Source organism: Zootoca vivipara, chromosome 1 (assembly GCF_965207765.1).
Source record: "Zootoca vivipara chromosome 1, rZooViv2.hap1.1, whole genome shotgun sequence".
NCBI classification, from domain to species: Eukaryota; Metazoa; Chordata; class Lepidosauria; order Squamata; family Lacertidae; genus Zootoca; species Zootoca vivipara.
The window spans coordinates 52710617-52738227 of NC_142582.1; the positions used below are offsets into that span (position 1 = coordinate 52710617).

The 27611-nt window shown below is 42.0% G+C and overlaps 4 protein-coding genes and 1 pseudogene across 5 annotated transcripts; 1 reads left to right on the top strand and 4 right to left on the bottom strand.

Annotated features, from left to right (window-relative positions):
* Positions 1-2599: 2599 nt before the first annotated feature.
* LOC118090774 (olfactory receptor 5AR1-like) lies at positions 2600-3540 on the bottom strand (annotated as a pseudogene).
* A 2713-nt stretch (positions 3541-6253) lies between these two features.
* Positions 6254-7192, bottom strand: LOC118090092 (olfactory receptor 5AR1-like). The gene has a single exon (XM_035125436.3). The coding sequence runs from the start codon at positions 7184-7186 to the stop codon at positions 6254-6256; it is 933 nt and encodes a 310-aa protein (XP_034981327.3). The 5' UTR covers positions 7187-7192.
* Positions 7193-15473: 8281 nt separating this feature from the next.
* On the top strand, positions 15474-17995 carry LOC118090084 (olfactory receptor 5AR1-like). 2 transcript variants are annotated; one of them, XM_088656592.1, is made up of 2 exons: positions 15486-16406; positions 17978-17995. In XM_088656592.1, exons 1-2 carry the CDS (start codon positions 15486-15488, stop codon positions 17993-17995), a joined length of 939 nt encoding a protein of 312 aa, XP_088512718.1. The 2 variants fall into 2 exon arrangements, with proteins under 2 accessions (XP_088512717.1, XP_088512718.1); XM_088656591.1 differs by lacking the exon at positions 17978-17995 and having other exon boundaries at positions 15474-16421.
* Positions 17996-21701: 3706 nt separating this feature from the next.
* Positions 21702-22649, bottom strand: LOC132591729 (olfactory receptor 5AR1-like). Its single transcript, XM_088656594.1, has one exon. It carries the CDS (start codon positions 22641-22643, stop codon positions 21702-21704), a length of 942 nt encoding a protein of 313 aa, XP_088512720.1. The 5' UTR covers positions 22644-22649.
* A 3197-nt stretch (positions 22650-25846) lies between these two features.
* LOC118080942 (olfactory receptor 5AR1-like) lies at positions 25847-26794 on the bottom strand. The gene has a single exon (XM_088656599.1). The coding sequence runs from the start codon at positions 26786-26788 to the stop codon at positions 25847-25849; it is 942 nt and encodes a 313-aa protein (XP_088512725.1). The 5' UTR covers positions 26789-26794.
* Between the last annotated feature and the right edge of the window lie 817 nt (positions 26795-27611).

Sequence of the window (27611 nt, forward strand, 5' to 3'; positions counted from 1 at the left end):
TTGGGGCGGGAGAGGTAAGGGACCAACTGCTTAATGCGGCGAAGATAGAAAAATGTCGCCTTAGCTGTTGCTGTAACATGTGCCTCCATGGAAAGGGAGGCGTCAAGGATTACACCCAAATTCTCAACGGAAGGCGCTGGCACTAATTGGGCGAGCACAAGAGAAGAGAGCTGGTCCCTCATCCCCATGCCATCCCGATCCAGCCAGAGGACCTATGTCTTCAAAGGATTTAGTTCCATCAGCTCCCACAAAACCATCCAGCCACAGCCTCCAAGCATCTGGTCAGTGTGTCCGGGGCCGAGTCGGTGTGGCCATCCATCAGCAGATAGAGTTGAGTGTCATCAGCATAATTGGTGACAAACCAGCCCAAAGCTCTGGACAATTTGGGCAAGGGGGCGGACAAAGAAGTTAAAAAGCATTGGGGAGAGGATTGCACCCTGCGGTACTCCACACACCAAGGAATGGTGCGATGACATCTCCCTCCCTAGTGCCACCCTTTGTCCGCGACCAGAGATAAAAGAGCACAGCCATTGTTGGGCTGTGCCCTGTATCCCCACATCGGCGAGGCAGTGGTCCAGAAGATCATGATCAACCATGTCAAAAGCTGCTGACAAATCTAAGATCATCAGCAGTCCCGACCCGCCTCAATCCAGTTGTCTATGGAGATCATCCATTAGGCGACCAGAGCCGTCTCGGTCCCGAAACCAGGACGGAAACAGGACTGAAATGGATCTAAAGCCATGTTTCCTCCAAAAACCTACCAAACTGTTTAGCAACCACTCTCTCAAAACCACCTCAGGAGGCTCGAGTGGTGGTTAGGCATTGGAAATTAGCATAAATTACGTCATCATCTGCCCAGAGAGTAGTGAAATATTCTGATAAAGGTGTTGGGGGCGGAGCTTGTCCTGAGCCTGCGGAGGTCAGGGTCGTAATGCATGCCCCAACGGCAGCCACAGAAGGCGGTTCCGGTAGATGTACATCACTGGGCACCTTGCTGGTGGTTAACTTCTCACAGAGTGCAACACACGGGTTGCAGTCAGATTTAGTGGTTAGGTTCCAATGCCTAAGCCAATACTGCTCAACATCCGTAACCAATAAAGTTCTGGCCTTTTCGCCCAATTAAAATCTATACAGTGTGTCTTGTGTCTTATTTCATGGGAAGGAGGGTCATCGCCACACAATTACCTTACCCAGATACGGAAGATTCGAAACTGGGTGGTAATTGGATAGATCTAAAGGGTCTAATGAAGTTTTCTTTAAGAGCGGACACACCATTGCTTCCTTCAGCTCCCCTGGGATTGTCCCCGTGCCAAGGGACAAATTGATAATTTCAAACAAGGGGATCCTCTAGTCCTTACCCCACCAGGCAAAAGGAGTCATTTTCGGCCTAAAATAAATCCCACTGCTATTAGTGGCAATTCACACAATCCTGTGCACCAGGCTCAGAGGTTCTTTGATGTGTCCCACCATGTTGAGAAGCCTTTTCTTTCATAGCACCCGGGCTGATCCTACTGAGAGACATTCATCTGATCTCCCCCACTTTACACTTCAGATTAGCAGATAAAACCATTTTACTCTGCTAAGTTTTAGTGTGGCTTTATTTTATCCTTCTGTTGGTGTAAACTGTTTATTAACAATGAATACAAAAATTGATTTTAGCAGTTCAGACTACTTATTTTGGCTTTTTAAGATGGGAGCAACTGTGAATTAATCTGATAAATAAAGGTGAGGTATAATTTTAAAAATAAATAAAACAGAGTAACATAGTGCAGGACAAAGGAAATTCACTCACAGTCTACTTGTTCCATCATATAGAAGGAAACTGTAGAAAGAAACTTCTGTAAGTGCAGAAGACAACTGTAAACTCTGAGGACAGCCCCTGGGCCAAAAAGTCCAAAAAGCCAGCCTTGGGGCCAACTCCTAAGAAGGTCACTTAGGCTAAACCTGCTTTCTGCACCTAACCACCAAAATGATTGAATCAACCTACCGTATATTCTGGCGTATAAGATGACTGGGTGTATAAGACGACCCCCAACTTTTCCAGTTAAAATATAGAGTTTGGGATATACTCACTGTATAAGAAATACGACCCGGCGTATAAGACGACCCCTGACTTTTGAGAAGATTTTCCTGGGTTAAAAAGTAGTCTTATACGCAGGAATATACTGTATTTACACACTATGGGCTACAACTGCCACTCAGCAGGTGTAGGGAAAAAGGCAACTCACCAGGCTGCTCACAAAAAACAAATCCACATTTTTATCTATTGGAAACTCAAACTCATCTTGAAGAGGAAATGTATTAATCTGATGAAATCTTTACTGTCATCCTTATGAAAGCATCTTTCACATCTTTATTTCTCAGATTGTAGATCAGTGGATTTAGCTTCATCCCTGAGGACAAACTCATCCATTGTCTCCCAAGACACACAGATGCCAGCCAACCATGCTATGTACTGTTAATGGCACCTACTGACTATTAAGTGTAGAATGGGCAAAAAAGCAACCCATCAGGGCAATCACACACACACACACACACACACACGCCTTCTTGGTTATTCTCTATTGGAAACTCAAACTCATCTTGAACAATAACTGACTTAATTTAATGAAATATTTCCTGTCATCCTTAGGAAAGCATTCTTCATGTCTTTATTTCTCAGAGTGTAAATGAATGGATTTAGCATCGGGATCACAAGAGTATAGAACACGGAAACAATTTTATCTTCATCCTTTGAGACACTGGAATTGGCCTCAGATACATAAAGCAGATGGTCCCATAGAAGATTGTAACGGCCATGAAGTGAGAGGCACAAGTGGAAAAGGCTTTGTGTCTGCCCTGGGTAGAGCGAATCCGCAGGATGGCATAAATGATGTAGGTATAGGAGATGATGATAATCATCAAAGTGGGTAAGATTCCCAAAATACCAAAGATAAAGTGCACAGTGTCGGCCACCTCTGTGCTTGAACAAGAAAGTTTCAGGATGGGAGTTGCATCACAAAAGAAATGATTGATAACATTTGAGCTACAGAAGGATAGGCTAAATATGAATGAAGCCTGAATAGCTGAATTCACAAAACCACACATGTATGCACATATTACTAAGCGCAAACAGAGCTTGTTAGACATGGCAACAAAATAGAGTAATGGGTTGCAAATGGCAGAAAAGCGATCATAAGCCATAATAGCCAGAAGGCAAGCTTCAACTGTGGCAAACAGACAGAAAAAGAAGAATTGCATGGTGCACTCTGTGAATGGAATAGCATTGTTGTTCGCTACAAAGGTCATCAGCAACCTGGGAGCAATAGTAGTGGAATACGCAACATCAACCACGGACAGGTTGCTGAGGAAAAAGTACATGGGAGTGTGAAGGTGTGCATCACGGGTGGCTAGTATGATGATGCCAAGATTTCCTGAGACTGTGACAATGTAGATCAAGCTAAATGCTAGGAAGAGAATGGTCCACAGCTCTGGATGTTCAATAAAGCCCAGAAGGATGAATTCAGTCACAATACTGTGATTCATATATTCCATGATTTATGGCAAAGTTTCCCTAGGAGGAAGAAAATACATTTGAAACAAGTACTTTTTTTAAACCTCATGGAAATTTATCAGCATTTTAGTGCAAATTTCTCCTTATGAACACCTTTCTATACGCAGTTTTGAGTAATATGCACATTTTTGTAATGGATTTACCCCAAGGTGATAAAGTTTATTTGCACTAATATGTGCATTTGGTGAAAACTTTCCCCAATATATTCATTTTTGAACCCTTTTCCGGCGAACTACATCACAAAACTCAGCGGAATGCCCACTTAAGGATAACAGAATTTGGGTTTGCATATTAGTTTGAGAGGTATGAGTTACATAGTTAGGGAAGGCTTAGTGCTTCTTGTGGGAGACACGGCATGCTCCTTCAGGGGTATTTTGTCCACCTTTTGTCCCAGCCCGTACTCACCTGTGGCTCCTAGAAACTATCAACATGTGACAGTGTCCACACCAGGCATCCCCAAACTTTGGCCCTCCAGATGTTTTGGACTACAATTCTCATTTTCCCCAACCACTGGTTCTGTGGGCCTAGGGATCATGGCAGCTGTAGGCCAAAACATCTGGAGGGCTGCAGTTTGGGGATGCCTGGTCCACATCCTGGAAAATGACTTCGACTGGTCGGCTAAGCCATATGATGGTAGGCATGGTCTCAAACCCTTGGTGTGATAGGGACTTCCCCTTCCTGTGAAGACAGGCTCCGTCAAATCCAGCATTTTCTTTTATTCAGCCTCTGATGTAGCCTCCCACCCCATCAACTTCTAGAAATGACCCCTCTCGTCTCCACTCCTCTAGAAATAAAAATAAATAATAAACACCTCCTCTCATCCACACTCTCCAGTTTCCAGTCCTGTCTCTCAGCACTCCAGGCTCCATAGGCCATCAAAGAAATGCTGCAGTGGCAGAGGCAGCAGTGCTAGTCTCCTGCCACTCCAACTCTTTAGTTTACTCTTCTTGGTTTCCAGCTCTGCATCTCATGTCGGGTGTGGAAGTTCACTCAAAGCCCCATCTTCCTCTTGAGGCCAGTTCAGTTTTTTTTCTTCATTTGCTCTCCCTCCCACTGAGGTTAATTGGGAGGGGAGGAGGCAGCCCCGTGGAGATCCTGTGCAATATTTTGCAGAGATGGGAGTTAATTGGGAGAGGGAAGGAAGGCAGACTCCTCAGAGAATGTATGCAATAATTTGCAGTTGGTTCCAGCTGGGCTGAACCTTACTAGCTCCACCTACAGTCTTCTTTAAAAAACACACATTTTTTTTAAAGACACTCTTGCCCACCAGTAGATCCAAGGTCTCCCACTGCCACCTGGAAAAAGCAAGGCAAAACTGGAGACTTCAGGTCAGCCCTTGGGGATCATACAGCCCCAAATCTCCGGCCTTCTATATTTTCAGCTTATATAACAACCCAATGAGTAAAGCATTTTACTGTTTCCCCATATTACAGAATCATGGAATTGTCAAGTTGGAAGGGACTCTGAGATTCAGCTAGCTCTCGGCAAGACCAATAGTGGGTCCAAGGGTCAAGAAGGCTATTTCAACATTTGCAAAGCTTGCAAGATTTTGCTGGCTGACCGGGGTGAGGATTCCAACCAGGAATTCAACTCCAGAGCTTGGGGTGCCATGGCCAATCCCCCTCCTCAAACCCCTTATGAGGAGCCCCCTTTACTATGTTGATCCCGCCCAATGCAATTTCTGCATCTGTACCAACAACCATCTTTTCCAAAATTCAGAGGGAGAGCTTCTTCCTGTGAAACCCCACAGGAGCATGTATGGTCAGAACTCTGCCCCTCAGTTGAAGCTCCGCTAGTCCCTACCTCACCAGGCAATAGGGGCCCAACCTATTTTGGCTTAAAATAAATCCCATTGCAATTGACACAATCCTGTTCATCAATTGTGATCAACTTCAGAGGTTTTTTTCTGTGTCTCACAATGTTGAGAAGCATCACTGATTGGGATGCAAGGCAGTGCCTTTTCTTTCAAAGCACCGAGGTTATAGAATACCCACCTGAGAAACATTCATCTGATCTCCCCACTTTACACTTCAGATTAGCAGCTAGAACCATTTTACTCGGCTGAGTTTTAGTGTGGCTTTATTTTATCCTTCTGTTGGTGTAAACTGTTTATTAAAAATGAGTACAAAAATTGATTTTAGAAGTTTGGGCTACTTATATTGGCTTTTGAAGATGGGAGCCACTGTGAATTAATCTGATAAATAAAGGTGAGGTATGATTTTCAAAATAAATAAAAGAGAGTAACATAGAGCAGGACAAATGGAACAACTAGACTCACAGTCTAGTTGTTCCACTATTTAGATCATTGAATACTGCTCTTGTGACCTGATGGCTGAATAAAAGTCAGATATATTAGGTTGGCTTTCAAGCCACTTTATTGATTCTGAAACCAAACCAATCAAAACCTGTAGAAAGAAACTTCTGTAAGTGCAGAAAACAATTGTAAACTCTGTGGAGAGCCCCTGGGCGAAAGAGTCCCAAAAGCCAGCCTTGGTGCCAACTCCTAAGGAGATCACATAGGCTAAACCTGCTTCCTGCACCTAACCACCAAAAGTGATTGAATCAACCCATTTACACAATGGACTACAACTGCCACTCAGCAGGTGTAGACAAAAAGGCAATTCACCAGGCAACTCGCAAAAAAACAAATCCACATCTTTATCTATTCAAAACTCAAACTCATTTTGAAAAGACAATGTATTATTTTAATGAAATTTTCCCTCTCATTTTTATGAAAGCATCCTTCACATCTTTATTTCTCAAACTGTAAATCAATGGATTTAGCATCGGGATCACAAGAGTATAGAACACTGAAACAATTTTATCTTCATCTGAGACCCCAGAATTGGGCCTCAGATACATAAAGATGATGGTCCCATAAAAGATTGTAACTGCCATGAAGTGAGAGGCACAAGTGGAAAAGGCTTTGTGTCTGCCCTGGGCAGAGCGAATCCGCAGGATGGCAACAATGATGTAGGTATAGGAGATGACGATAATCAACAAAGTGGTCATGATTATTGAAGTAGCAAAGATGAAATGCACAGTGTTAGCCAGTTCTGTGCTTGAACAGGAAAGTTTCAGGATGGGAGGAACGTCACAAAAGAAATGATTGATAACATTTGAGCTGCAGAAAGACAGGCTAAATATCACCGAAGTCTGAGCAGCAGAATTTACAAAGCCACAAATATATGCACCTATTACTAACACCAGACAGAGCTTTTTAGACATGGCAACAAAATAGAGTAATGGGTTGCAAATGGCAGTAAAGCGATCATAAGCCATAACAGCAAGAAGGCAAGTTTCAACTGTGACAAACAGACAGAAAAAGAAGAACTGCATAGCACACTCTGTGAATGGAATAATGCTATTCTCTTGTAGAAAGGTCATCAGCAACCTAGGAGCGATAGTGGTGGAATAGCCAACGTCAACCAAGGACAGGTTGCTGAGGAAAAAGTACATTGGGGTATGAAGGTTTGCATCAAGAGCGGCTAGGATGATGATGCCAAGATTTCCTGAGACTGTGACAATGTAGATCAAGAGAAATGCCAGGAAGAGAATGGTCAACAACTCGGGATGATCCATGAAGCCCAGAAGGATGAATTCAGTCACAATGCTGTGATTTGTGTATTCCATTATTTACTCCAAAGTTTCCCTGTAGGAAGAAAATAAAAGTATATATTTTTAATCCCAGCAGTTTCCTAGCAGTTTAGTGCAAATATATTGTAATAAGCACATTTTTCTATGCAGTTTTGACTAATATGACAATTTTTGAAGTGATTTTTTTCCTAATATAATCCAGTTTTGAATGTTGTTTTCACGAATATATGCATATTTGTACCTAATGTTCTTTTTAGAAGGTGGCATTATAAAATTCAGGGAAGTTCACATTTCTAAGGATAGCTGAATCTTGGTTTGCATGTTGGTTCAAGAAGTACAAATTAAGTCATTTAATGTAAACAAAATTCAATTTAACCTCCACCGCAAGTGCACCTCAGAAATCCACTCAAAAATCAGGGACCAATTCTTCCTATCACCTCCCATAACCTGAAGCTCAGTGGGATAATTCAATATCACCTTCCAGGCAGGCAAAAGTACTTGAGGAGGCTCATGGAAGACATTGTCTAATGAATAAGGGTTACCTTGGGAATGTCCTATGGACTTAGAGTCACATGAGGACCACATCTGTCACAGTCCTGAATGTCGCAGTCCTGACATTCTTTATGCCCTGTATACACAAAGGGTGTCTGCATGTTAGTATGTCCCAGTGATTCAGTTGATTCAGTCTCCTCTTGGCTGAAACCATGAATGAAATGTTTAATCGTAATTGGAACAATGAATACTCCTGATTGGAATAGTCTGTCTCCTGTGACATATATTTTTGTTAAATATATTGAAAGAGAAAATAATGGATCTTTCTCTGTCAGTGTTTTTAACAATTGGAAGACTGCACTGGATATCAAAACAGGATTTCCCAAGCACTGCACTTCAACTGAAGCACTCCTACACAGCCTCTATTTTAAACTGAAACACACACAACATTTATTCCACAAAGTCTGTGTTTAAGATGGGAATTGTAGTCCACCAAAATAACAATGGCAAGGACCTCTTTTCACACCAAAAGCAGACATTTCTAAATTTCTACATTACACACAACGCCACAATTTATTACCCAAGCACTTACAGTAGTTTAAAAACACAGGTGTTGGGAGCAAAAAAAAAAAATACAACTGGGCTTTTGTGAATCAATATAGCTCTATCTCCAATCCTGATTTTAGTTTTAAAAACTCATCCATTTTTCTTAAGCATACTGCCCCCTTCCACCCCTCCTTTCTTTCACTCCAGCATTTTTTTATTCAGCGTCTGGTGTAGCCCCCCCGTCCCTCTCTACCCCATGCACTTCTTCTTGAAATGACCCCTTTGGTCTCCACTTGAAATAAAAATAAATAATAAACACCTCCTCCATTGCAGACTCTCCAGCCTCCAGTCCTGTCTCTCAGCACTGCAGACTCCACAGGCCATCCAGGGGATGCTGTAGGTGGCAAAGGCAGCAGTCCTAGGCTCCTACCACCCCAGTTCTTCAATGCGCTCTGCTTGATTTACAGCCCTGCATCTCATGCCAGGTGTGCATGAACACTCCAAAAATCCTCTTCCTCAAGACCAGCCCAGTTTTTTCCCCTTCATCTGCTCTAACCCTGGAGACTGAGGACAACTGGGAGGGAAAGATGCAACTCCCCCTGGAGAGTCTATGCCATATTGTGCACAAATGGGAGTTAATTGGGAGAGGAGAGGAGATGAGATCAAAGCAGACTCATCAGAGAGTCTATGCAACTTTGGAGCTGACTCCAGCTGGGATGAACCTTGCAAGCTCCCTCCTCAACTTTCTTTGTAATCTCTGAGCAGGATGGTAACAAGATGAGATTGTAATATTGCTCTATGCTGGTCCGTGGCAAAGAAACACAATCCTGTGCATTGACTGTGCTCTACTTCAGAGGCTTTCAACATGTGTCTCATATCCAGAAGAATGATTGGTTGGGATGCAAGACAGGGCCTTTTCTAATGTGGCACCCAGATTACTACAATTGAGTGCTAACCATGATTTTAGTAGTGTAAACTACTTTTCATTGTCTTAACAATTTTATAATTCTTTGCAAACCATGATGTCTTTGATTTATATTTAAAATGTGAAGTATATATTTTTTAAAAAAATTAAAAAAATTAACATTGAGCAGGAAGTAAAGCAGGCCAATTGGATGACCAGCTCTGTATTAAAAAGATTTCTGCAAACGATACATGAAGGCTGGCAACATTAACCCCACCATGTGGGAATTCCTGGCAGACAACCACAGTGCCTAGAGCAGGGTCCCCAAACTAAGGCACGGGGGCCGGATGCGGCCCAATCGCCTTCTAAATCCGGCCCGCGGATGGTCCAGGAATCAGCATGTTTTTACATGAGTAGAATGTGTCCTTTCATTTAAAATGCATCTCTGGGTTATTTGTGGGGCATAGGAATTCATTCAAAGTTTTTTAAAAAATATAGTCTGGCCCGGCACAAGGTCTGAGGGACAGTGGACCGGCCCCCTGCTGAAAAAGTTTGCTGACCCCTTGCCTAGAGACAGTCATATCATGTATCTACAGCCATGACCAAAGGAGGAAAGACCACTGGGAAGACCACAGAGAGAAGAAATGTCATGGTGCATCTGGAGCAGCAAAACTAGATGCCTTCATCCACCCCAGATGCAACAAAACATCTCTCTCTTTTTAAATATAATAATAATAATAATAATAATAATAATAAATAGTTCAGCTGGAATATCATCACTTCCACTGGCCTTGTTATTAGCAGTGCTTTCTAAGGCCCATTTGACTTCACTCTCCAAGATGTCTCGCTCAAGGTCAGCAACCACACTACCTGGGGTGTACGAGACCTCCATATCTTTCTGGTATAATTCCTCTATGTATTCTTGCCACCTCTTCTTGATGTCTTCTGCTTCTGTTAGGTCCTTACCACTTTTGTCCTTTATTATGGTAATCTTTGTACAAAATGTTCCTTTCATATCTCCAATTTTCTTGAACAGATCTCTGGTTTTCCCCATTCTATTGTTTTCCTCTATTTCTTTGCATTGCTCGTTTAAGAAGGCCCTCTTGTTTCTCCTTGCTATTTTTTTGAAAATCTGCATTTAGTTTCCTGTATCTTTCACTATCTCCCTCGCATTTTGCTTGCCTCCTCTCCCCCGCTATTTGTAAGGCCTCGTTGGACAGCCATTTTGCTTTCTTGCATTTCCTTTTCCTTGGGATGGTTTTCGTTGCTGCCTCCTGTATAATGTTATGAGCCTCCGTCCATAGTTCTTCAGGCACTCTGTCCACCAAATCTAAATCCTTAAACCTGTTCCTCACTTCCACTGTGTATTCATAAGGGATTTGATTTAGATTGTATCTTACTGGCCCAGTGGTTTTTCCTACTTTCTTCAGTTTAAGCTTGAATTTTGTTATAAGAAGCTGATGATCTGAGCCAAAGTCAGCTCCAGGTCTTGTTTTTGCTGACTGTATAGAGCTTCTCCATCTTTGGCTGCGGAGAATATAATCAATCTGATTTCTATGCTGCCCATCTGGTGATATCCATGTGTAGAGTCGTCTCTTGTGTTGTTGGAAAAGAGTGTTTGTGATGACCAGCTTGTTCTCTTGACAGAACTCTATTAGCCTTTGCCCTGCTTCATTTTGAACTCCAATGCCAAACTTGTCAGTTGTTCCTTTTATCTCTTGATTCCCTACTTTTAGCATTCCAATCCCCTATAATGAGAAGAACATCCTTCTTTGGTGTCATTTCTAGAAGGTGTTGTAAGTCTTCATAGAATTGATCAATTTCAGTTTCTTCAGCACCGGTAGTTGGTGCATAAACTTGGATTACTGTGATGTTAAAAGGTCTGCCTAGGATTCGTATTGAGATCATTCTGTCATTTTTGAGATTGCATCCCATTACAGCTTTTGCCACTCTTTTGTTGACTATGAGGGCCACTCCATTTCTTCCACTGGATTCTTGCCCACAGTAGTAGATATGATAATCATCCGAACTGAATTCACCCATTCCCTTCCATTTTAGTTCACTGATGCCCAGGATGTCAATATTTATTCTTGCCATCTCATTTTTGACCACATCCAGCTTACCTTCCTTCATAGTTCTTACATTCCAGGTTCCTATGCAATATTTTTCTTTACAACATCGGACTTTCCTTTCGCTTCCAGGCATATCCGCAACTGAGTGTCCTTTCGGCTTTGGCCCAGCTGCTTCATCAGCTCTGAATCTACTTGTACTTGTCCTCTGCTCTTCCTCAGTAGCATGTTGGACGCCTTCCGACCTGAGGGGCTCATCTTCCAGTGTCATAATTTTTATATGCCTGTTGTCTTTGTCCATGGAGTTTTCTTGGCAGGGATACTGGAGTGGCTTGTCGGTTCCTTCTCCAGGTGGATCACATTTGGTCAAAACATAACTTCTCTAAGTTATTGCCACGACAAGGCAGTGATCCATGAAGGGGTGCTACATTCAATATGCCAGCAAGTTTGGAAAACTCAGCAATGGCCAGAGGATTGGAGAAGATCAGTCTACATCCCAATCCCAAAGAATGCTCCAAGTACCGCACAATTGCACTCATTTCACACGCTAGCAAGGTTATGCTCAAAATTCTACAAGGCAGGCTTCAGCAGTATGTGGACCGAGATCTCCCAGAAGTACAAGCTGGATTTCAAAGGGGCAGAGGAACCAGAGACCAAATAGCTGGATTATGGAAAAAGCTACAGTTAGAACTGGATATGGAACAACTGACTGGTTCAAAATTGGGAAAGGAGTACGACAAGGTTGTATATTGTCTCCATGCTTATTTAACTTATACGAAGAATTCATCATGCAAAAGGCTGGACTAGATGAATCCCAAACCGGAATTAAGATTGCTGGAAGAAATATCAACAACCTCAGATATGCAGATGACACAACCTTGATGGCAGAAAGTGAGGAGGAATTAAAGAACCTTTTAATGAGGATGAAAGAGGAGAGCGCAAAATATTGTCTGAAGCTCAACATCAAAAAAACTAAGATCATGGCCACTGGTCCCATCACCTCCTGGCAAATAGAAGGGGAAGAAATGGAGGAAGTGAGAGATTTTACTTTCCTGGGCTCCTTGATCACTGCAGATGGTGACAGCAGTCACGAAATTAAAAGACGCCTGCTTCTTGGGAGAAAAGCAATGACAAACCTAGACAACATCTTAAAAAGCAGAGACATCACCTTGCCGACAAAGGTCCGTATAGTTAAAGCTATGGTTTCCCTAGTAGTGATGTATGGAAGTGAGAGCTGGACCATAAAGAAGGCTGATCACCGAAGAATTGATGCTTTTGAATTTTGATGCTGGAGGAGACTCTTGAGAGTCCCATGGACAGCAAGAAGATCAAACCTATCCATTATGAAATAAATCAGCCCTGAGTGCTCACTGGAAGGACAGATCGTGAAGCTGAGGCTCCAATACTTTGGCCACCTCATGAGAAGAGAAGACTGCCTAGAAAAGACCCTGATGTTGGGAAAGATGGAGGGCACAAGGAGAAGGGGATGACAGAGGATGAGATGGCTGGACAGTGTTCTTGAAGCTACAAACATGAGTTTCACCAAGCTGCGGGAGGAAGTGGAAGACCGGAGTGCCTGGCGTGCTCTGGTCCATGGGGTCACAAAGAGTCGGACATGACTAAACGACTAAACAACAACTATCCATACCAGGTCGCTCAACCATTGCTACTGTGTCCTTTCTTCTAGCAGAACAAGGTAATCAGATGACAGCAAAAACTGCAATATTTTAGTAGGGGCAATTAGAATAAGATCTTTTATTTGATTTTTGATGTATACCTCCAGAACGTATTTTGTATAGTCAAGTCTTTACCCCTGTCTTCAGTATATTCCATTTTATTTCATTGCTATGGCTAGCGGCTGATGCAAATAAAGAATCTTCTTATTCTACCATACTCTTTATCAATGAGCTTATTTTAAAACAAGGTAGAAAAAAATAACGAATGAGGGTTGTTACCAAATTGGACAGCCAGTAGTCCTGTTTCAAACTAATTAAGGATGAACAGTGGGAACAAGAACAAATTCCCACACAGCATGTCCTCAGGTGATTATGCTAAGAGGTCGTACACAACATTTTAATGATACAGCTCTCATTCATATCTTTCAGGGATTTGGTTTCTAGGCAATATCAAACCAAGTATAAAATGAGCAGTTCTATCTACGCATCTCATTTTGGAAGGCTTTAGAAATGACATCTATCACCTTCAAAGGTAAAGTTACTTGGGCTATGTTGACTAATCTGATAAAATCTCAGTTATACAGAATTTATTTTCATTTTCTGTTCACATAAGTCGTATGGCTGGCACACTTTGCTACATGTTGTCTCCTGCATGTTGCCTGTGACTGTTAAGAGATCAAAAGATAAATCAGATCTCCAGAAATGTGGACTGAAACTAATTAGCCAAGCAGTGTTTTCATGAGGCTTTGCAGCCAAAATTTAAACCTCAGCTCAGATAAAACATTTAAGTTTCAGATTTAAGGGACTCGTCATATTAGTTGGGCATTGAGGGAAGTGGGTTAATGCAATATCTCTGCTTTCTTTCTGTGAAAGGGAAAGGATAGCTCGGTCAGTAGAACAGGAGATTCTTAATCTGAGGGTTGTGGATTCAAGCCATATTGCAGGGGATTGGACTAGATGATCATTGTGGTCCCTTCCAACTTCAAAATTCTCTGGTTCCATCTATTTGCAGCTTAAACATTGCAGGAATGTTCTTTTTCTTTTTTCTTTTGCCACAGCAGGCTAACAAATGTATGCGAACACACACTTTCAGTAGGAAGAAGAGCACAATTTCCCCCAGCTTTAAAGTTCTGTTTACTCAAGTGGCAGAGATGATGACATTAAAAGTAAAAAGAATGTGGGAAAAGAAACATGAAATTATATGGAAGTCTCAAATTTGATGGATTTAGAAAGACTACATGGAGCTCCCCCTTTGCTGTAATAGGGCTCATTAAGGATATTCTAAAAGACCAACGTTTTGTGAACAAAACATATGGATGATGTGGGAAAACTTGTGACACTTGTCAGAATTAGACATTGGTGAATATGTCAATTTCAGTTTTTCTTACTGCCTTATTTTTTCCAGTCACTAATTCTGTTTTCCCCGTTTCCACAACATTTGCAAAGTTATTTATTTATTTTTTTAAAAAAAACTTTAGGGAAATACATATCAATTTTTGTTGGTATTTTGCCTAATCAAGAAAAAATTACATTTATCATTCCAAGCTGCTTGGGGAAAGAGGCTACTATGTTTGCAGATATCATCCACTCCTGTCAAAACGTATAGCCACTTAAAAAAAATCCTAGTTGTGAATGGGCAAAATGAATTAGGCTAATGCCACACTTTTCTAAATATTCTGTCTGTGCAAGTATTGCAGTTTGTCAGATGAAATGATCCCCGTCTCTTTCGTAAGTGTACTGATTACCCAACCCCCTTGAGCCAATTTCTGGGGTGTTGAGGAAGAAGAGGGTAGAAAGTGTAAAAGTATAAGTCTGTGTCTTCCTCTGACAAGGCTGGTTAGGTGAATCCTGTCATTAATTGCTAATCTCAAATTGCATCTCGGAGAAAAGCAGGTGTGTGAGCAGTTTGCAGTGGGAAAGTGGAGAGCAGAGATAGGGTTCAGCACCCCCTGCTGCCTTTCATTTGAAATTACTCCTTACCCTGCTGTTTTTGGCACAACCTGCATTCTTAGGTCCTAAGTCTGTCCTGTACTGTCTTGTCTGGTGTACACCAGTGTGGTGTAGTGGTTAAGAACGGTATTCTCGTAACCTGGTGAACCGAGTTCATGTCTCTGCTTCTCCACATGCAGCTGCTGGGTGACCTTGGACTAGTCGCACTTCTTTGAAGTCTCTCAGCCCCACTCACCTCACAGAGTGTTTGTTGTGGGGGAGGAAGGGAAAGGAGAATGTTAGCCGCTTTGAGACTCCTTAGGGTAGTGATAAAGTGGGATATCAAATCCAAACTCAGTTTGCACTTTTCAAACCAATATGATAACCCAAATCTACACTTTGACCAAATCTACACTTCTCTGAATTTTGTGATGCAGTTCTTCCACCTAATAAAATGTACAAAAATGCATATATTGGGGGAAGGGTGCACAAAAATGAATACATTACTGGAAATAACACAGAGAACTGAATTAGGTGAAATCACTCTAATATGTACGGTATATATTAATTGAAACTGCATGCAAAAATGTGTTTATTGAAAGAATTTCACACTAAAATGCTGGCATGTTTTCATGATAATTTTTAAGAATAAATAAATAAAATTACTTGTTTTTTATTTGCTTTTTGCTTTTCCTCCTAGGGAAACTATGGGATAAATAATGGAGTACACAAATCAAACCATGGTGACTGAATTCATCCTTCTGGGCTTTATGGAATATCCAGAGCTGTGGGCCCTTCTCTTCCTGCTGTTCCTCTTGATCTACATTGTCACAGTGTCAGGAAATATTGGCATCATCATACTAGCTACCCTTGATGCAAACCTGCACACTCCCATGTACTTTTTTCTCAGCAACCTGTCCTTGGTTGATGTTTGCTATTCCACTACTATCGCTCCCAGGTTGCTGATGACCTTTGTAGCGAACAGCAATGCTATTGCATTCACAGAGTGTACCATGCAATTTTTCTTTTTGTGTTTATTTATCACAGTTGAAACTTGTCTTCTAGCTATTATGGCTTACGATCGTTTCACGGCCATTTGCAACCCATTACTCTATTTTGCTGCCATGTCTAAAAAGCTCTGTCTGGTCTTAGTAATAGGTGCATATATTTGTGGCTTTGTAAATTCAGCTGCTCAGACTTCGTTGATATTTAGCCTGTCCTTCTGCAGCTCAAATGTTATCAATCATTTCTTTTGTGACATTCCTCCCATCCTGAAACTTTCCTGTTCAAGCACAGAACTGGCTAACACTGTGCATTTAATATTTTCTACTGCAATAGTCACAGCCACTTTGTTGATTATCCTCATCTCCTATATCTACATTATTTTTGCCATTCTGCGGATTCGCTCTGCCCAGGGGAGACACAAAGCTTTTTCCACCTGTGCCTCCCATCTCACGTCTGTCACAATCTTCTATGGGACCATCACCTTTATGTATCTGAGGCCCAATTCCAATGTCTCAAAGGATGAAGATAAAATTGTTTCCGTGTTCTATACTCTTGTGATCCCAATGCTAAATCCTTTCATCTACAGTCTGAGAAATAAAGATGTGAAGAATGCTTTCCTAAGGATGAATGGAAAGATCTCATTAAATTAAGTCAGTTATTGTTCAAGATGAGTTTGAGTAGTAGATAATAACCAAGAAAGTGTGTATTTGTTGTGTGTGTGTGTGTGTGTGTGTGTGTGTGTGTGTGTGTGTGCAGTTTTCCTGGTGACTTGCTCCCCCCCCCCAATTCCACACTTAATAGTCAGTAGGTGGCATTAATAGTACATAGCATGGTTTGCTGGCATCTGTGTGTCTTGGGAGACATTGGATGAGTTTGTCCTCAGGGGTGAAGTCTAACTGTTGGAGAGTTACATCATGTGGTTGGACATTGGAGAAGCCCAGATATTGGGTAGAGGGCAGCTCGTAGCCATAGGGAGTGGCCTATGACTGATGCCCAGACAAGGACCAGGGTCATATCACACCTCTATCAGGGACCCCCAAGGGGACCCCTTATTTGATGTAGGCCATAGGCCCACTCCCCATGGTGGTCTTCCATTAGATGCATTCACAGCAGATGGGCTGGAGTGATTTAAACTGGCTTCACCCAATGTTTATGGTCTTTCCTCCTTTCGTCACTACTGTGGATACATCATCTGATTGTCTCCAGGCATTAGTTGGAATCTCCTTGCTTGTAACTTAAATCCATTGGTTTGGGTCCTAGCCCCAAGAGAAGGAGAAACCACCTTGCTTCATATTCCACGTGACAGCTCTTTAGATATTTAGATATTTGAAGATGACTATCCTATCACCTCTCAGTGTAACTTTTTCAGGTTAAACATACCCAGCTCCCTTAACCATTCCTTGTAAGGCTTGGTTTCCAGACCTTTTATCACCTTGGTTGCCCTCATCTGCTCACATTCTGGAGATCCCATAGAACCCCCAAAAGTGGCATGTCTGGGGATTCCCAGACGTATGGCAACCCTACTATTAATTCATGTTCAGCTTGTCTATTATGACCCTTTAAACATGTACTACTGGTACGCCAGGTGCCACCCATCTTATATCCGTGCAGCTGGTTCTTCCTGTCTAAGTATAGAACTTAACATTTCTCTATATTGGAATTCATTTTGTAAGTTTTGGTTCAGTCTGTTCAGGTCAGATTGAAACAACAACAACAACAACAACTATTATTATTATTTATTTATTTATACCCCGCCCATCTGGCTCGGTTTCCCCACCCACTCTGGGCGGCTTCCAGCAAAACTTTAAAATACAATAATTCATCATATTAATTTTTTTAATGATGATACAAATATTAATCTTTTACTGATGTGGTTGGAGAATTTCCTTTGCTGAAATTCTTCCCACCCTCCCTTCTTCCCAGTCTCAGTAGAGGATTTTGAATAACTATTACATGCAGCTTGCATTTTTAGCTTGGCACTCAAGCTGCCATATCATTCTGCTAGTGGTGTTCTGTGTGTGATACACTCCAAAGGATACACATCACTGGTAGTCCAGCTTGTGCAGGAGTTTTTAACCATTCAAAAACATGCACTATCTAGTCAGAGACTCCTGAGCAAGCTTAGCAGTAATAGGAATGAGTGGGGACAGCTCCTCTAGGAATAAGGAAATGATTGAAGAGGAGGAAGCTTAGAGTAGGAATAAACAGACTATTCTCACAATGACAGGATGCAAGAAGTTGGTCACACAAGGAGCTATGCTAAGACAGGTTCTTTTGAATTTTTTTGTAAAATACCTGATGTTATCTGAGCAGGATGGTAACATGATGAGACTGTAATGTCATCCATGCTCTCAGTGGCAAAGAAAAACAATTCTGTGCATTGATTGTGCTCAATCTCAGAGGCTTTCAATATGTGTCTCATATCTAGAAGAATGATTGGTTGGGATGCAAGACAGGGCCTTCAGATTAGCAGCCTTGCAGGTGGCCATAGTGCCTGGAGACAGTCAGGTTGTGTATTCACAGCAGTGAAGAGAGGAGGAAGGACCACTGGATGGAGTGCAGAAAGATGGAATGCCATGGTGCATCTTTAGCAGCAAAACCAGATGCCTTCATCTGCCCCAGATGCAGCAAAACAAGCCTCGTCTGGATCAGTCTCTACAGCCAAAGCAGGTGCTGTAAATCTCCAGCAGTTTGACTTCACCCACGAAGGCACACTCATCCATTGTTTCCCAGGGCCGACAGATGACAGCCAACCATGCTGTGGAATACTCATGCCACCTACTGACTACTCAGAGAGGAATAGGCAAAAAAAGCAACCCACTTGGACAATGGAGGCAAACCTATGGCACACATGCCAGAGTGGGCACGTGGAGCCCTCTTTGTGGGCACGCATGTCATCGCCCCAGTAGTGCCGTTCTAGGTTGTTGCAAAAGTGTACAGCTGCCCCCCCGCCATTGCCATAGCGGGGTGGAAATGCTCCCTAGAGCACTTTCTGACCGCAGCAGTGTTGGGGGAAAGTAGCATTCCCACCAAGCAGCTGGTTTCCGGCCTCAGCGCTACCTCCCTCCCACTGCTTTGGGTGTGAAACTGTTTGTGTAGGAAAATAAAAAGATGCACGTGATTGGTTGCTGAGTCAAGGTTTTTTGTTGATTGCTCCCTTCCGTTGAGCGTTGAGACTATCGGTTGCTTCTGCTTCTTTCCTGTGTGTGACTATTTTTTGTTATACACACAAAAATACGGTAGAATCATTTGTTTATCCCATAAGTGCCATTTTGGCACTTTGCGCTATATATGTGGGTTTGGGGCTGCAGTTTGGGCACTCGATCTCTAAAAGGTTCACCACCACTACACAAGGACAATTACACACACACACACACACACACACACACACGAAACAAATACACATTTTCTTTCTTGGAAGCAAGGTTGTTTTCTCCTTCTCTTAGGGCTAGGACCCAAACCAATGGATTTAAGTTACAAGAAAGGAGATTCCAACTAATGCCTGGAGACACTCAGATTATGTATCCACAGTAGTGACCAAAGGAGGAAAGACCATAAACATTGGGTGAAGCCAGTTTAAATCACTCCAGCCCATCTGCTGTGAATGCATCTAATGGAAGACCACCATGGGGAGTGGGCCTATGGCCTACATCAAATAAGGGATCCCCCTGGGGGGTCCCTGTTAAAGGTGTGATATGACCCTGGTCCCTGGCTGGGCATCAGTCATAGGCCACTCCCTATGGCTACGAGCTGCCCTCTACCCAATATCTAGACCTCCCCAATGTCCAACCGCCCCCTGTAACTCTCCAACGGTTTGACTCCACCCGTGAGGACAAACTCATCCATTGTCTCCCAAGACACACAGATGCCAGAAAACCATGCTATGTACTATTAATGCGACCTACTGACTATTAAGTGCGAAATGGGCAAAAAAAAAAAAGCAACCCATCAGGACAATTACACACACACACACAAATGGAACAAATACAAACTTTCTTGGTTATTATCTATTGGAAACTCAAATTCATCTTGAACAATAACTGACTTAATTTAATGAGATCTTTCCACTCATCCTTAGGAAAGCATTCTTCACATCTTTATTTCTCAAACTGTAAATCAATGGATTTAGCATCGGGATCACAAGGGCATAGAACACTGAAACAGTTTTATCTCCATCCTTTGCAACACTGGAATTGGGCCTCATATACATAAAGATGATGGTCCCATAGAAGATTGTAACGGCCAAAAAGTGAGAGGCACAAGTGGAAAAGGCTTTGTGTCTGCCCTGGGCAGAGCGAATCCGCAGGATGGCAACAATGATGTAGGTATAGGAGATGACGATAATCAACAAACTGGTCATGATTATTGCAGTAGCAAAGATGAAATGCACAGTGTTAGCCACTTCTGTGCTTGAACAAGAAAGTTTCAGCATGGGAGGAACGTCACAAAAGAAATGATTGATAACATTTGAACTGCAGAAGGACAGGCTAAATATCAATGAAGTCTGAACAACTGAATTCACAAATCCATTGTCTTTTAACAGTTTTATAATTCTCTGCAAAACATGATGACTTTGATTTATATTTAAAATGTGAAGTATAATTTTTTTAAATAAATAAAAGAAGTTAACATTGAGCAAGAGGTAAAGGTAAAGGTAAAGGGACCCCTGACCATTAGGTCCAGTCGTGACCGACTCTGGGGTTGTGCGCTCATCTCGCATTATTGGCCGAGGGAGCCGGCGTATAGCTTCCAGGTCATGTGGCCAGCATGACCAAGCCGCTTCTGGCAAACCAGAGCAGCACCTGGAAACACCGTTTACCTTCCCGCTGTAGCGGTTCCTATTTATCTACTTGCATTTTGACGTGCTTTTGAACTGCTAGGTTGACAGGAGCTGGGACCGAGCAACGGGAGCTCACCTCGTCACAGGGATTTGAACCGCTGACCTTCTGATCAGCAAGCCCTAGGCTCAGTGGTTTAACCAAAGCGCCACCTGGGTCCCTAATTTTTTTAAATAAATAAAAGAAGTTAACATTGAGCAAGAGGTAAAGCAGGCCAATTGGATGACCAGCTCTGCATTAAAAAAGATTACTGCAAACGTGACATGAAGGCTGGAAACATTAACCCCACCATGTGAGAATTCCTGGCAGACAACCGCAGTGTCTGGAGAAAGTCGTATCATGTATCTACAGCAGTGACCACTGGGAGGACCACAGAGAGAAGAAATGTCATGTTGCATATGGAGCAGCAAATCTAGATGCCTTCATCCACTCCAGATGCAACAAAACATCTCTCTCTTGTATCAGTTGCTACAGCCGCAGCAGGTGCTGTAATTGCACGCAAAAGAACCCTGGTCCCACAGTTCCCTAGGGGTGAATAAATAGACAGGGCACAGTATATACGGTTTGTGGATTGAATAGGCCACCACTTTTATTAGTTACAGATGTGAGTAGTTTTTCATAAACATTGGGTTAAGCCAGTTTAAATCACTCCAGCCCATCTGCTGTGTATGCATCTAACGACCATGCGGAGTGGGCCTATGGCCTACATCAAATAGGGGGTCCCTGTTAGAGGCTAACCCGCCCAAATCCCTTTAACAAAATACCCTTAACCAAGGAGGGGCAGGCAGAGGCTACAAGCTGCCCTCTACCCAAAATCAGGGCTTCCCCAATGTCCAACCGCCTGATGTAACTCTCCAACAGTTTGACTTCACCCCTGAGGATGAACTCATCCATTGTCTCCTAAAACACATAGATGCCAGCCAACCATGGTATGTACTATTAATGCCACCTACTGACTATTAAGTGTAGAATGGGGGGGGGAGCAACCCACCAGGGAAATTACACACAAACACAAAAATGGAACAAATACACACTTTCTTGGTTATTATCTATTGGAAACTCAAACTCATCTTGAACAGTAACTGACTTAATTTAATGAGATCTTAATGAAATCTTCCCTCTCACCCTTATGAAAGCATCTTTCACATCTTTATTTCTCAGACTGTAAATCAATGGATTTAGCATGGGGATCACAAGAGTATAGAACACGGAAACAATTTTATCTTCATCCTTTGAGACACTGGAATTGGGCCTCATATACATAAAGATGATGGTCCCATAGAAGATTGTGACAGACGTGAGATGGGAGGCACAGGTGGAAAAGGCTTTGTGTCTGCCCTGGGCAGAGCGAATCCGCAGAATGGCAAAAATGATGTAGATATAGGAGATGAGGATAATCAACAAAGTGATCAAGATTATTGCACTACCAAAGATGAAATGCACAGTGTTAGCCACTTCTGTGCTTGAACAGGAAAGTTTCAGGATGGGAGGAATGTCACAAAAGTAATGACCGATAACATTTGAGCTGCAGAAAGACAGGCTAAATATCAATGAAGTCTGAACAGCTGAATTCACAAATCCACAAATATATGCACCTTTTACTAACAACAGACAGAACTTTGTAGACATGGCAACATAATAGAGTAATGGGTTGCAAATGGCAGTGAAACGATCATAAGCCATGACAGCTAGAAGGCAAGTTTCAACTGTGCCAAACATACAGAAAAAGAAGAACTGCATAGCACACTCTGTGAATGGAATAATGCTATTCTCTTGTAGAAAGGTCATCAGCAACCTAGGAGCGATAGTGGTGGAATAGCCAACGTCAACCAAGGACAGGTTGCTGAGGAAAAAGTACATTGGGGTATGAAGGTTTGCATCAAGAGCGGCTAGGATGATGATGCCAAGATTTCCTGAGACTGTGACAATGTAGATCAAGAGAAATGCCAGGAAGAGAATGGTCAACAACTCGGGATGATCCATGAAGCCCAGAAGGATGAATTCAGTCACAATGCTGTGGTTCGTGTATTCCATTATTTACTCCAAAGTTTCCCTGTAGGAAGAAAATGAAATTCTGAAACATGTATATATTTTTAATCCTCATGAACATTTCCTAGCAGTTTAGTGCAAATCTCTTATTATAAGCACATTTTTCTATGCACTTTTGACTAATATGTCAATTTTTTTGAAGTGATTCTCCCCCAATGTAATACAGTTTTGAATGTTATTTTCACTAATATATGCATATTTGTACCTAATGTTCTTTTTAGAACGTGGCATCATAAAATTCAGGGAAGTCCACATTTCTAAGGATAGCTGAATCTTGGTTTGCATATTGGTTCAAGAAGTAGAAATTAAGTCATTTCCACTACAAAATTCTATTTAACTTCCACCGCTAGTGGACCTCAAAAATCAGGGACCAATTCTTCCTATCACCTCCCATGACCTCAAGCTCAGTGGAAGAATTCAATATGACCTTACAGGCAGGCAAAAGTACTTGAGGAGGGTAGGCTAATGAAAGGCATTGTCTAGTGAGGCAGTCTTACCTCGGGAATGTCCTATGGACTTAGAGTCACATGAGGACCACATCTGTCACAGTCCTGAATGTCGCAGTCCTGACATTCTTTACTCCCTGTAAACACAAAGAGTGTCTGCATGTTATCATGTCACAGTGATTCAGTCTCCTGGTGGCTGAAACCATGAATGAAATATTTAATGGTAATTGGAACAATGAATATTCCTGCTTGGAATAGTCTGTCTCCATTGACATCTATTTTTGCTAAATATATTGAAAGGGAAAATAATGGAACTTTCTCTGTCAGTGTTTTTAACAATTCGAAGACTGCATTGGATATCAAAACAGGATTTCCCAAGCACTACACTTCAACTAAAGCACTCCTAACCAGCCTCTGTTTTAAACTGAAACACACACAACATATATTCCTCAAAGTCTGTGTTAAGGCATGGAATGTGATCAGAATTGTAGTCCACCAAATTAAATATTGCAAGGACCTCTTTTCACACCCAAAGCAGACATTTCTAAATTTCTTCATTACACAACAACACAATTTATTACCCAAGCACTGTGTTTAAAAAGCACAGCTGTTGTGAGCCAAAAAATACAACTGGGCAAGTTGAAGCTCCCTTTGTGAATCAATATAGCTATATATTCAATCCGGATTTTATTTTTAAAACCCCATGCACTTCTTCTTGAAATGACCCCTTTGGTCTCCACTTGAAATAAAAATAAATAATAAACACCTCCTCCATTGCAGACTCTCCAGCCTCCAGTCCTGTCTCTCAGCACTCCAGGCCATCCAGGGGATGCTGTAGGTGGCAAAGGCAGCAGTCCTAGGCTCCTACCACCCCACTTCTCCAATGCGCTCTACTTGATTTACAGCCCTGCATCTCATGCCAGGTGTGTATGAACACTAAAAAAACCCCTCATCCTCCTCTTGAGACCAGCCCAGTTCTTTTCCTTCATCTGCTCTAACCCTGGAGACTGAGGTCAACTGGGAGGGAAAGATGCAACTCCCCCTGGAGAGTCTATGCCATATTTTGCAGAAATGGGAGTTAATTGGGAGAGGAGAGGAGAGCAAAAGAGACTCATCAGAGAGTCTATGCAACTCTGGAGCTGACTCCAGCTGGGATGAAGCTTGCAAACTCCCTCCTCAACTTTCTTTCTAATCTCTGAGCAGAATGGTAACAAGATGAGATTGTAATATTGTTCTATGCTGGTCCGTGGCAAAGAAACACAATCCTGTGCATTGACTGTGCTCTACTTCAGAGGCTTTCAATAATAATAATAATAATAATAATAATAATAATAATAATAATAATAATAATAATATTTATTCCCCGCCCATCTGGCCAGGTTCCCCCAGCCACTCAATATGTGTCTCATATCCAGAAGAATGATTGGTTGTGATACAAGACAGGGCCTTTTCTAATGCGGCACCCAGGTTGTAGCATAACCTCTCCAGAGAGAAACACCAGATTCCCACCTTTTAAACTTCAGATTGGCAGCCAATCCATTTTATTCTACTGTGTTTTAGTCAGGTTTCCCTGGTTTTTATGCTAATTTTATATGGGTCCCTCTGTTGGTTTTAACAGATTATTAAACCTGAGTGCTAACCATCATTTTAGTAGTCTGAACTGTTTTCATTGTCTTTTAACAGTTTTGCCATTCTCTGCAAACCATGATGACTTTATTTATATTTAAAATGTGAAGTATATTTTTTTAATAAATAAAAGAAGTTAACATTGAGCAAGAGGTAAAGCAGGCCAATTGGATGACCAGCTCTGCATTAAAAAAGATTATGCAAACGTGACATGAAGGCTGGCAACATTAACCCCACCATGTGAGAATTCCTGGCAGACAACCGCAGTGTCTGGAGAAAGTCGTATCATGTATCTACAGCCGTGACCAAAGGAGGAAAGACCACTGGGAAGACCACAGAGAGAAGAAATGTCATGGTGCATCTGGAGCAGCAAAACTAGATGCCTTCATCCACCCCAGATGCAACAAAACATCTCTCTCTTGTATCAGTCGCTACAGCCGCAGCAGGTGCTGTAATTGCATGCCAAGACCCCTGGACCCACAGCTCCCCAGGGGTGAATAAATAGACAGGGCACAGTATATACAGTTTGTGGAATGAATAGGCCACCACTTTTATTAGTTACAGATGTGAGTTATTTTTCATAAACATTGGGTGAAGCCAGTTTAAATCACTCCAGCCCATCTGCTGGGAATGCATCTAATGGTAGACCACCATGGGGAGTGGGCCTATGGCCTACATCAGATAGGGGGTCCCCCTGGGGGGTCCCTGTTATAGGTGTGATATGAGCCCAGACCTCGTCTGGGCGTCAGTTATAGGCCAACCCCCCCAATCCCTTTAACAAAATACCCTTAACCAAGGAGGGGCAGGCAGAGGCTACAAAGCTGCCCTCTACCCAATATCTGGACCTCCCCAATGTCCAACCGCCTGATGTAACTCTTCAACGGTTTGACTTCACCCCTGAGGACAAACTCATCCATTGTCTCCTAAAACACATAGATGCCAGCCAACCATGGTATGTACTATTAATGCCACCTACTGACTATTAAGGGTGGAATGGGGGGGGGTAGCAACCCACCAGGGAAATTACACACAAACACAAAAATGGAACAAATACACACTTTCTTGGTTATTATCGATTGGAAACTCAAACTGATCTTGAACAATAACTGACTTAATTTAATGAGATCTTAATGAAATCTTCCCTCTCACCCTTATGAAAGCATCTTTCACATCTTTATTTCTCAGACTGTAGATCAATGGATTTAGCATGGGGATCACAAGAGTATAGAAGACGGAAACAATTTTATCTTCATCCTTTGAGACACTGGAATTGGGTCTCATATACATAAAGATGATGGTCCCATAGAAGATTGTGACAGACGTGAGATGGGAGGCACAGGTGGAAAAGGCTTTGTGTCTGCCCTGGGCAGAGCGAATCCGCAGAATGGCAAAAATGATGTAGATATAGGAGATGAGGATAATCAACAAAGTGATCATACCTAACACAGTACATAAGATAAAGTGTACAGTGTTAGCCACTTCTGTGCTTGAACAGGAAAGTTTCAGGATGGGAGGAATGTCACAAAAGTAATGACCGATAACATTTGAGCTGCAGAAAGACAGGCTAAATATCAAAGAAGTCTGAACAGCTGAATTCACAAATCCACAAATATATGCACCTTTTACTAACACCAGACAGAGCTTTTTTGACATAGCAACAAAATAGAGTAATGGGTTACAAATGGCAGCAAAGCGATCATAAGCCATAACAGCAAGAAGGAAAGTTTCAACTGTGCCAAACATACAGAAAAAGAAGAACTGCATAGCACACTCTGTGAATGGAATAGTGCTATTCTTTTGTAGAAAGGTCATCAGCAACCTGGGAGCGATAGTGGTGGAATAGACAACATCAACCAAGGACAGGTTGCTGAGGAAAAAGTACATTGGGGTATGAAGGTTTGCATCAAGAGCGACTAGGATGATGATGCCAAGATTTCCTGAGACTGTGACAATGTAGATCAAGAGAAATGCCAGGAAGAGAATGGTCCACAACTCGGGATGATCCATGAAGCCCAGAAGGATGAATTCAGTCACAATGCTGTGGTTCGTGTATTCCATTATTTACTCCAAAGGTTCCCTGTAAGAAGAAAATGAAATTCTGAAACATGTGTATATTTTTAATCCTCATGAACATTTCCTAGCAGTTTAGTGCAAATCTCTTATTATAAGCACATTTATTATTATTATTATTATTATTATTATTATTATTATTATTATTATTTATTATTATTATAAGTCCCCCTTTTCTAAGGATAGCTAAATCTTGGTTTGCATGTTGGTTCAAGAAGTACAAATTAAGTCATTTAATGTAAACAAAATTCAATTTAACCTCCACCGCAAGTGCACCTCAGAAATCCACTCAAAAATCAGGGACCAATTCTTCCTATCACCTCCCATAACCTGAAGCTCAGTGGGATAATTCAATATCACCTTCCAGGCAGGCAAAAGTACTTGAGGAGGCTAATGGAAGGCATTGTCTAGTGAGGCAGTCTTACCTCGGGAATGTCCTATGGACTTAGAGTCACATGAGGACCACATCTGTCACAGTCCTGAATGTCGCAGTCCTGACATTCTTTACTCCCTGAATACACAAAGAGTGTCTGCATGTTAGTATGTCACAGTGATTCAGTCTCCTGTTGGCTGAAACCATGAATGAAATGTTTAATGGTAATTGGAACAATGAATATTCCTGGTTGTAAAAGTCTGTCTCCAGTGACATCTATTTTTGCTAAATATATTGAAAGGGAAAATAATGGAACTTTCTCTGTCAGTGTTTTTAACAATTGGAAGACTGCACTGGATATCAAAACAGAATTTCCCAAGCACTGCACTTCGACTAAAGCACTCCTACCCAGCCTCTGTTTTAAACTGAAACACACAC